General features: G+C 30.0%; 1 protein-coding gene across 1 annotated transcript in view; it reads right to left on the bottom strand.

Annotated features, from left to right (window-relative positions):
* Positions 1–12,249, bottom strand: part of LOC113366519 (cytosolic purine 5'-nucleotidase-like) — a 55,391-nt gene that overhangs the window by 14,752 nt on the left and 28,390 nt on the right. Inside the window, exons 2-9 of the mRNA XM_026608140.1 lie at positions 10,672–10,745; positions 9,639–9,756; positions 8,347–8,442; positions 8,135–8,281; positions 6,384–6,660; positions 5,300–5,474; positions 2,914–3,136; positions 2,372–2,519 (exon numbers count right to left, since the gene is read on the bottom strand). Of these exons, the coding sequence (XP_026463925.1) occupies positions 2,372–2,519; positions 2,914–3,136; positions 5,300–5,474; positions 6,384–6,660; positions 8,135–8,281; positions 8,347–8,442; positions 9,639–9,756; positions 10,672–10,745 (1,258 nt within the window). The remainder of the gene's footprint in view (positions 1–2,371; positions 2,520–2,913; positions 3,137–5,299; positions 5,475–6,383; positions 6,661–8,134; positions 8,282–8,346; positions 8,443–9,638; positions 9,757–10,671; positions 10,746–12,249) is intronic.

Below are 12,249 nucleotides of genomic sequence, written 5' to 3'. Positions count from 1 at the left end.
GTTGTTTCCTTATTTCACACAATGTCGGAGGAACCACAGTGTGTCATTTCAGAAACTCTGCCTCTCTTAGTATTAGCAGATGAAAGATGGACAATTTACCAATGAAGAAATCCTAACTCAGAAAAATTAAGAACAGAAGAACCGCAGCCGCAGTGAAGGGCAGATGGACGCATAGTCTTAGTCTAAATATCAAAGTCTGGCTGAATCGCAAGCATGGAGAAGTTAAATTTTATGTTACACCAGTGATTCCCAAACTTATTTCACCTACCGCCCCCTTCCCAGAAAAAATATTACTCAGCGCCCCCCTAATTTTTTTCATTTCAATAGCAATTAATAAGATATATAAAAATTATTGAATCTGTAAAAAATAAATTGACCAACAAGAAACCAATTTTGACAGAGTACGCTATTTTAATAAATAATAAACCATTCGGAAAAAAATTTAGTGAATCAGTGAATTTCAAATATTCTAGGTCCTCAAGTCAATGAATTGAATTTTTCAAATATACTTATTACGGATATATCACTATTGATTTTGCAAAACATTTCAAGATTTATTTATTAAAATAATGGACGTTATCAAAATTAATATTTTACTCTTTCAAAAGAAGGTTGTAAAATAGCATCAAAGTTTGAAATTATAAAACTATATTCAGAATAAAGATACACTCATTATAATTTTAATTTGAGGGATGAATTTGGTGTGCTGTTACCAATTTAGAAATTATCGGTTCTATCTAAGCCAAAAGTAATCTTAAATCACCACGATCGACTATTAGTAATCGTCTAGTAATAGTAATAATTATTAGTAATTTGTTAAAGTTACAGCGCTGAATCCACGTTCCACTAATGATATAGTTTGATGACGGAAATGCAATCAGAAATTTTTCAATGACAGACCAGTGGTTAAGCCGTCGGCATCTCTTTTTGCAGCTAGAATTGCAATTTTAGAATTTAAATTTCAATTTCAATTCATTATTTGTTATTATCTCTATCAATTCTTTTTGTAGCTGTGAAGAACCTTCTGTAATTGCACTTAAAAAAGGATCGAAAATCCAATCAAGTTTGTTAATTTGTATAATATATCTTTGAAATCAAAATCGCTATTGCAAAAATCGCGTTGATGAAATTTCAACGAAATTGAATAATTTTACAAATTTAGAAATATTTAATGAAGATGGTACATTTGTGAAAAATATGAATGCCTTTGTGCTTAAGAAAATATCGAGCTGACCCGCGCGGCTTATCCAAATTTCTGAACTAAATCTTCCTAATGGATTAAGATTTTCGGATCCACACTTCAATATCCCGCGCGAAGTAGATATGTTGATAGGTGTTGATAAGTTTTTTAAAACTTTACGTAACGAAAGAATTATTCTAGATCACGATTATTCACGGTTATTTTACAAAATTCGGTACTCGGGTAGATATCAAAGAAATATAATTAATAGCAAGGCAAGTAATAATAATATATCCGTCACAGAATCCCTGGTAAAGTTACACGCGTTGAAAAGTTACACAAATTATTGACTCACAAAGAAAGTGTGAACCATCGTTTTCAGAAAATTCTGATGTAATTATGGTACTGTTTCAATTCGCACCATTTCTTGCACATACTCGTTTAAACATTTAACTTCACACTTTGGGAATCACTGTGTTACACAAATGATGTAAGGGTATGGCTGTTTTCGAGCCTCGTGTGCCTTGTGATTTAGTGCATAATGAGGTGGTATAGAAGTGATGTTAAGCAGGAGAATTACTCGGGATACTCTCGTAGAAGTGATGTTTTTAATATGTGATCAGACGTTTCACATATAAAGTACGAAACAATTTCAAGTCATATAAGAATTTGATTATAATAAGACACCAAAAGTGCATCTTTCTGATGTCTCTTTGATAACACGTTCCGACAAAACGATTGATCGCACTGCAAACATAGCTGTTTAACAGTTTGTTACTATCAATTGTTTTAAATTAATATATATAGTAAAATATAATTGAAAGTTTTATGAATCCCATATGGTGATCCGATCGTCCAACAAGTTGCGATAAGTTTAAAAATTCCTATGAACGAACTGAGTTCATTCAAATTTCCAGTTTTGCGCGAATGAACTGAGGTAAACGATTCGACCGTAAACATTACATTAAATGGTTAACCTACCATTATCTTAAGCTTCTAAGTCAAATAAATTAAAAGCAATAATTATCACACAATAATATGAGTGAAAATTGATTTTGATAGTCATTATTAACCGAGTAATATTAATAAATACAGATACATATTCTTATATTGTTGCCAATTTTTTTGGGGTGGATAAATATTATTCCTTGATTAGTATAACATTAATATTAATTGATTTATTTCACTTACTTGAGATGAGAAGAAGGTCTGTCGTGAACCGGACCTAAACAGAGAGCCCATCATGCCATATGCTAAATCCATTTTATGTGTAACGTCTCTTATGGAATTACGAAGTTTGCTTATGTCCGGTTTTTCTTTATTACTTGAATCCAAATCTCTAAAAATGGAAATGTATTATTTCAATAAACAAGTTCGATAAAGAAATTTTTTAGCTATTTATTTGAAATTACTTATGATTTTTTATATTATTTTTAATTAAAATTTAGTTATGCCTTCATAACATGCACTACATAAAAGACAAAAACTCTGGAAAACTTAACAACCTATACCTGAACGATATAAAGGATGTAAATATCTCTCTATACCACGATACAGGAACAGATATAACTACTAAAACTACAAATTTTATATTTTTAAAATAGCATATATGTTTTTGATAGCATTTTTGAGTGTTTTAATTGATAATTGATGATTGATTTGATGCCATACCCGTTCTTTTTATTCAAACAGATTAGGTAATTAAATAAGAACCAGTCTATGTTAAAACTCACTTGTAGACATCTCCGAGCATCACATCTAGATTTTGAAGATCTTCAAAAAGTTGGCATTTATCTGTCCAAACATGTAGCTCGTGAACTAATTCAGGAACGACCAGAAATGTTCTCCAACCACGAATCTTTTTTGATTTTAAAATATCGCCAAAGATATGATCGCCTATGTACAAAACATCTTTACCTTTAGCTCCTATAAGTTCAGTAAATACATCACTCGATCCTGCAAATATGAAAGATTTGCTATAATATTAAATAAACACGATTAAAATAGACTAAAAACTATTAACCCTCCGTCGGTCGGAGTGGTCTGGCCAGACTTTTTTCGACTTCAATTTGAAAATAAATAAGAATATTAACTTTTTTATACTTCGAACGATCGGAGTGGTCTGTCTAGACCACCCATACATTTTGTATGAAATATGACGCGTTTTGATCAGACTTTTGTCTTTTTTCTGGTATTTTCTATTCAAACTGCGTTTTATATATTATTTGCTATGTGTTGTAACATGAATGTTGGTTTTACACGTACACATATAAAAATGCATTAAAAACCTATCAAACTTATTGGTTATCGCAAACATTGAAAATCATATGAATAATGCGTACATTATCAACAATTTTTCTATCGGTACTGCGTTCGAAACTTTTTTCTTGCAAACCTGTAGCCGTAATTATGCAGTTCAATTGAAATTATATTTTCACTTTGAGTTTTACAGCTCATTCCAAGGGCGACCACCTCATTTCGTTTTCATTTGAATTTCACATTCATTTCGAAGGCGCCGAAGAAGAATAAATATTGTTTTTCATTGATATAAAATAGAAAAATTAACAAAAAACAACGATTTTTATTAGAGGCAAGCTCAACACATGCAAAAGACGGCAAGAAAAAGAAAAAATCAAAACTATAAATATTTATTTCTAATAATCGTTATTATATAAGACACCAAAAACTCATTTATCTCATATAAATGCATGTAAAATGAATGGTGGTCCGGCCAGACTACTCCGACCGTTCGAAGGAAAATAAATCTCCGACCGACGGAGGGAGGGTTAATATATTCCTAGCATTTTGAGCATGAGATTTATTTCCAACGATGTTATCCTATACTTATTAATTTAATAAGAATAATTGAGAGACGTCGTGATTAGTTCCAGCCAAAGCCTCAGCCAAAAGACGAAATAAAAAACTGGTAAAATTTTTGGAAGGCGGGTGTAGATGTTTGGGATATTCAATAAAGAGGTATAAAAAATTGACATCTGTCGATCAAAAAAGATCATTACACATATTCACATCGAATTATAAGATATTTTATAGAGATTTTAATAAGTAAACATTTTTTTCACATTTCTATGGGTTTCATATTTCTTCTCTAAAAGAGCTACGCAGCCAGTTGCGTTGTTTGCTTTGTTTTTAAAAAGAATTCAAGATTTTCAAAAAAAATCAAAATTAGATTTGAAACACTTTTTTTAAAAAACTTCTAAATTCTCAAAAATGTAATTTTTTCAAAGTTTTCAAAAAATGTTGCTTTTTTGAAAATTTTAATTTTCGGTACGGAAAGTTCCAGCAATTTGCCTTAAAGCACGGAGTTGAACTTTAGCACCATTATTTGAATTTTAGATTTATCTGATTTAAATATTTTAAACATTTAATTTTTTTATTATTTATGATGGGGGGACGTGCGGATTAGTTTTTAACAAAGGCAAGTCCAGCCGTTTCTGAAATAATGAGCAAAAAGTGCAAAGATGGTAATTTTTGAAAGAACGGGACACCCGATTGAAAGAATGATTAAAACAATCGATTCGTATTGACGGAGTGAAAAACTGACTACATTTCTGCAACGGCGAGTCCAGCGGCTTCGGAGATACAGAAATGCCATTTGATGGTCAAAAATAGTCCTTGAACATATGCACATCAAAATATAAGTTATTGACGGAATAAAACATTGATTGGATTTTCATTACATTCGGTTCGTACTGTCGGCGAAATGTGCTAGTTAGTTTTTTCGAAAGGTAGGTCTTTCGGAGGTACGGAACAAAACTGTAGAAAATATATGCAGTTTTTGAGAGAATGGATCATTCGATTAAAATGATTCAAAAATCATATTCCCTTCCCTTAGTTGACGGTGTGAAGAAATGATTGGTTGTTGGGGAAAATAAAGCAAAAATATTATTTTAGAAAAAATTTAAAATAAATATCCGATTTTATTAGAATTTCAAAAATATGAAAACAAATATGAAAGTTATTCTAAAAGTTTCAAAATTTTGAAAAATCCTAAAGTTTTCTTATATAGTTAAAGTATATAATTTCAACTTTGCAAATCAATTCCGAACTATTTCATTATTTCACATCATTCTTATAAGAATGAGATAAAGTAGTACTTACCGCCACTATAGACTTGACCAGGTTGTAATGGTCCCATATGCGTGCCCACTTTTAACGATCCTGTTCGAGTGTCAACCTGACGCAAAATTGTACCTTCACCAAAGAAAAGAGGTTTGTGTGCATCTACCACTATTACGTCAAAGTAAGTTTTCCAGTCTCGATGAGGATCGTCTGGCTGTAATATCAATATTATTAAGTTACAAAATTATATAGTTTAAGCTAACGATATGCGATATTATTCATCTTATGCTTCTATAATTACTAGCTAAATAATTATACTTTGTTTTCAATTAGGCACAGGCATATGTACATTTTTAATTAAGCAAGAATGTCTGTTTCTGCGCTAAAATTCTGTTGATTTTATTATACAACAGTAATGAATTTATTTCGATTACAAAAATGAAGTGTTTTTTAGTTGAACTTATCTAAGTAAATGAAAGTGAATCCGCAAATCATCCGTTTCATTGAAGTGCTCTTTGATAAACCACATTTTTTGTTTTTTGGTCTGACGTTAACACAAACAAAGCGGATGGTTTTCCAACTCATGAACAGGCAACGTATAACTGCCCATGTGAAAAATAATGATTTTCTAAATAATCTATTTGAAATTTATCCCGCAAACACTAAGCGATTGGCCTTGCGACTTGTTATTGCGAACGCAAGGCGAACCTGAAATTGCAATCGTTTGAAGTCAAACGGAAGACCAGTCGAAATCATTGGTATGTCACCAAATCGCCAGCAATTTTTGATTGAATGGTGAAATTCAGTGCGTGTACATCATTATTCTTTGCGGCAAGAATTGCTCGTTGACTTAACCAAGCATAATTCTGATAATTCTCACTAATGTCATTACTCGAATTTTTAATTAAGGTGCGTGAAGTTCCAGCGTCTTGCATTAAGGCACGATGCCATGCACAACTAATTTTCTTAGCTATAAACCTTGCGGAGCCCGAGACCTTTCCAACGAATGCAAAATTGTCGAAATCGGTTTGTGGGTTCTGGAGTTATATCGTCAGGAAGGAAAACCCGACTTACTTTTATATATAAATATAGAAGATATTCCACAATATGTAAAAATACTTACTCGTGCTCCATGAGAAAAATCAAATAGATGTGTCATTATTCTATCCGTAAAGTTGTAGTCACTATTTGTCAATAAGAAAACTTTAGCTCCACTTTCTCGTATCCTGCTCAAAACCATTGGTAATCGAATGTCTTTTTTCACATATTGATCTAAATTTTCGACCGTCCTGCGTTTCAAATCTCCTTGAATGTGCACCCAGTCCACCGCTCCGCGTACATCTTGGAATATAGACTTGAACGACATGAATAAATTACCAGCTCTTACACCGGTAGATTCTCTAAAATTAGATATTATTTTATGATTAATGAAACCCAATGAATAAAATACAAATATAAAGTTGATATAATACATATCATCAAAAGTTTGCCATACGATACGTTAAAAGAAAATAAAACGATTAACTAAATAATGCGCATTTGTAAGTAGTGGGAGAGAAATTTCTTACATGAGTAGATGTTTGGAGAAGATGATGATTAAACACGACTAATGAATGAACAAATTGACATAAAATATCTCCAAATTCTTTAAGGACAAGTAAACAAACAAAAAAGAGTAATTAATGAAGCAGTTCTAAAAGCTTTAGATCCAATGTCATCAATTCAGACTCTCAAACTAGCTATATCAAAACATACCAAGTACTAGTAGAATTCTAAAATGATTCAAACAATTTCACAAGTACACGATATCAACTTCTATATAGAGCGAAGCAAAAACTTTATAATTTTAAAAGATATTGACATAAAATCAAATTAATTTGAAAAATTGCGAAATATTCTGAAACTAAGAGGTATACATTTAAAATAATTTCTAAGAAAAACTAAATTGAATGCAGTTGTCAAAAATATCAACCTCAGAACCCGTATACTTGCGGTACCTCAACTTTTTACAACTATACCTCAATATTATTGATTACTAATAGAAAGACATTTGCGATTGAGCACTATTGTAGGAAAATAGACCAGTCCAAGATTTGATCACATGCTAAAATTTAACGAATGCTTTAGTTGATACCTAGCGTTCAACAAACTTGTACTTTCGAACATTTACTGTGATTTGATTTCCTGCAGAACCAGGAAAGGCGATTCAAGTTTTTCTGGGTAGTTTATTAATTATATGTGGTGATTAATAACGGAACCGTGTGTGCTGTGTGGGCTTGAGCCCACCCATGAATCGCAAAAAAAGATAGGGCCTGAAATGGCTAAAAAAAAACGAACCCACTGCCTGTCTATCAAAAAAAAAAAACGAGCCCACCCATCAAAAATTTGCTTCCGATGCCACTGATCCTGCAGACTGATCACAACTAAATAACTGATCTTTACGAAAACAGTGACTTCCTAGACTTGCTCAAAACTATAAGGATACCTTCTTCTATACGCTACAGTGAATTTTTATTAGTCAATGATGTTAAGACTTTTCCAGTTACCGATATATACAGTCGAAATTTAAGGTTTCATTCATAACACGAGAAACAGAAAGCAGATGTAAAATTAAGTATACTTGAAGATCAATAAGGCTGAAGAAAATAGAGAGATGTAGTCTAAATTCAGCGAAATGAAAGATAAAGAAAGGGTTGCAGAACAAATTGGAAGAAAGTACAAAGTTTATTTCTGGAAACGTTGGAAAACGGCAACAACTGGCAAAGCAAAGTTGGAGAAAGTAATTAGAAATCCTTATATAGCAAAAGGAAAGGTGAAGAAGCTGGACCAGGATGAATATAATAGATATGAAATGTTTTATTTATAAAAACTTACCTCGTATATTGCTTAGAATTCGTGAAATAGTCAATTAGGCATGCTAGCAAATATGTTTCTGGAAGATTGAATAATGTGTTCAATACGTATACTCGTGATTCATCTAATTGTAAAAATTTATTCGGGTAGAGTTCATATACTTGGGACCTAAAAGTTTAGAAATTTAGAACATATCGTTGAAAAAAATTTTTCATAAGATTTTAAAAACTTACGGTTTTAAAAATTCAAATCCGTGAACACATACTAGAATATTACCATAGGCATCCACTTTTAAAAGATTACCATACAATGTGTCGAACCACAATCCTCTGAAAAGACAACATACGATTTTAGGCAAAACTAGCTGTAAGTGGAATTCTGTCTTAAGGCAATTAGGGCATCGTGCCTTAAGGCAAATTGCTGGAACTTCCCGTACCAAAAATTATTATTTTTTTAAAAACGATTAACATTTTTGAAAAAAATTTACTTCGAAATAATTAGATTTTTGAGAAACTAGGAATATGACAAAAAATTACTTTTTTTGAAAAAAAAATTTTTATTTGAAAAAAAAAATTTTTTTTTTGAAAGATAAATTTTTTTTTTGAAAACAAACTATTTTTTTGAAAAGAAAAATGTTTTCTTCATTTTGACATATTTTGGAAATTCGAAACTTTTTTTCAAAGCAATCGTACTGCTTGAACTGCATAGAGACGAATTGTCACAGCGCAAGTGCCGCGCCGCCGTCTAACGCATAAACATTGGTACGGAACCCATAGAAATGTAAAAAAAAATTATACTTATTGTTAAAATTTCTATACAATATCTGATAAATTGATGTGCATATGTCTAATCATCATTTTTAACCGCCGAATGGCATTTTTTTTTTACTTTTTTTATTAGATTTCCGAAACCGCTAGACCTGCCTTCATGAAAATTTGATCAACTCTTCATCTTGCCAATACAAGTAAAATGTTTTTTGAATTATTCAAATCGGACGCTCCGTTCTCTTAAAAACTGAGTTACCGTTTTCGGCACTTTTTGCCCCGTATCTTCGGAACGGCTAGACCTAACTTTGCCAAAAACTAATCAGCACGTCTCCTTATCAGTACAAATCGAATGTTTTTTGAATTATTCAAATCGGTTGATCCGTGTTCCCGAAATCGTCGACGAAAATTTGTATCCGCACATACATACACACACATACATACATACACACACACACACACATACATCCATTTTTTCTAAGGTATGCCAAAATGTTCAAAAACCTCTGAAACGTAAAGATATATAAAAATTTTCATTTTCGATTTTTTTGCGATTACTATAACTTACCCTACGGGAAGTTAATACCCTACGGGAAGTTAATACCCTACGGGAAGTTAATTACTGGTATAATTCGTGAAAGTTCTAAAATTGCACGAAATGTACTAAACATGACAAAAGTAGCGTTATATTATATTATGCTTGAAAATCTTTAATCAACCTAACAATTATTATTATATTAAGTTAACCTTACTAATCTTACCTAACAGGAAATGATGGATCATATTCAAATTCGGTTATTTCTTGTGGATAGCCAAGGCTAACCATGCGTTCCTTAATCAGGTTGAATCCAAGACATTCATATTGCGGCGATTTATATTCTGCAAAAATATAAATATATTGATCTATATGTATAATATTTACGAGACCGCCATTCAGTGAAATGAAATGATTGGTATCAATTAGCGTTATGCAATTAAGTACAGTTATGATTAAACCAGGTAATTAAATTGAATTGAATAAAATATAAGTTTGGATTGAATTGAATTGAATTAAATATAAGTTTGTCAAGTTGAATTTAATAATTGTGTGCAGATGAAAATGCAAGAGCTGTTTTATCTCGATTAAAGACAAATATTTTTAAAATGAACACATTTTATCATATTTTGTCATCACTCACTAAAGCATTACGGCTAATATCAGAATATTTTAAAAATCACGAAATGAGTATTGTTGTATAATTGGTATATTTTAGTAGTATCAATATTAGGCATTAACAACATATATGTAGCTTTTGCCTTAAGGCAAGTTGTAAAATGTTAGCAATATGTTGAAATAATAAAATAATAATGAAAGAAAAATTCTTAAAAAAATAAGATTTTCCTAATATTTTAAATTCTCAACTGATATTTTTAAGGAGATTTTGAATTCCTCATATTGATTTAAATGGTTGCGAAAAGAAGTGTAGTGCAATGATATTTAATAAGACTATAACTAAAACTTTAATTTAAGACTTTAATTAAAACTTTTGAAATCTTTATCTATTCTTCTGATTCTAATTTATCCCTCTCAAAATAATCCCTCAAGGATACAATGCAACTATGCCAACGCATTTTCCAATTTTCAAAACAGTTTTACAACTATGGTTGGAGTGCGGACTATCTTAAAGTTAATATTAGGAGCTAAAACTTCAGATTTTTTTTATCAATTTGTAAGCATTTGAGCCCCTGGGAGCAAAGAAATTCGAAATGGAAAGAAAAGGGCAACACAATTGAAAAATATGAAAAAATATTTACCTGCCAAAGTATAATCCATATCAAATCCATAAAACTTTATATTTTCTAAATGCAGACTGCGATTGACAAAGATCCTGCAAAAATGATTAATAATCGTTAAGAATTTCATAAAGAACTATTATATATATATATATATATATATATATGTATGTATATAAATATATATTATGTACTATCTTACATCATAAAAACTTTAAATTTTGCACATTAGACATATTAAAAACTAACAATAGTTTATTGTATAACCCAAGCCATTGTATGATCTTCAAGCTTTTATTGCATAATATTTAATATTATTTGCAATGTTTCATTAATATAATTATTCAAGATTTTATTGTATAATTAATTTTTAGACAATAACCATTTTGCAAGGAATTTAATACTTGCTATGTGTTATTGAAGGAAGGCATGTATAAATCCTAAAAAGCTAAAATTTTTAGTATAAACAACTTGAAAAAAGCCTTGAATTATTTTCAAATATTTTAATTCGTTTCAAATGTTTTAATTCGTCAATGGATGTTGATTTCATAGTTTATCTTTGTCGTTTGTTAAATGTGTTGAGTGTTTGAAATACACGTGACTATATACTTATATTTACTTTAGGAAATTTAATAAAAATTACTACATTAAATACATATTATTTTATTTTTATAAATTGAAATTTCTGAGCAAAAATAAATATCATGTTAGTATATGTTTCATTGTTAGAATTGATTGATTATAATTAGATTATAATCTATTTTCATGTGATCGTTTTTAACTAGTGGGGTGTATGGCATCGTGTCTCAAGGCAAATTGCTGGAACTTCCGTACCGACGATGATATTTTAGTATGTTCAATAAGACCATATAAATATTCTTAAAATCGGCGTTTTTTTAAATAAGAATTACTAAGAAACGGGCAGGCCTATCTTTATTAAAAAGTAATCAACACGATTTCCAAATGATATCATTAAATTTTCAAAATTTAATAAAATTTAAAAATCGTTTCATACACACACATTCTTTTTCCAAATTTGGTCTCATTGGATTTAGAATGATTTGAAACGCCGAGAAAACATAAAATTAACTAATTACTTAATAAGAAATGAGTATGATGTATGTATTTCTATCGTAGGATATTTAATTAATATGAGTTCTCAATCAGAGTAGTTCAAAATGAAATCGACAATGAATAAATATCTTCAATACAGTCGCATAACTGGAAAATGATATATATATATATATATATATATATATATATATATTTATATATATATATATATATATATATATATGTATATATATATATATATATATATATATTTTGTAGAGTTTCGAACAAGAATCCAAAAATAATACAAAATAAAAAACAAGAAAAGTTTTTAAAAAAACAATTTCTTTATTTAATTATTTGTTTATTGTCGACGTTTCGGAACTAGGTACGTTCCATCTTCAGGACATCTGTTAAGAAACATGATCTTGATGAGATTTTAGCAAACAATATGTTTAGGAAAAGAAAATAGATTTTTCTTAAATAATGAATTAAATTGTAAAAAATATAATAATGTACAGAAATATGATAATATGTTCAAAATAA

The sequence above is a fragment of the Ctenocephalides felis genome, unplaced genomic scaffold, assembly GCF_003426905.1.
Source record: "Ctenocephalides felis isolate EL2017-DRISC unplaced genomic scaffold, ASM342690v1 CF-g0.4_SCAFFOLD_01170, whole genome shotgun sequence".
Classification (NCBI taxonomy): domain Eukaryota; kingdom Metazoa; phylum Arthropoda; class Insecta; order Siphonaptera; family Pulicidae; genus Ctenocephalides; species Ctenocephalides felis.
This window is presented reverse-complemented; position numbering and strand designations above follow the sequence as displayed.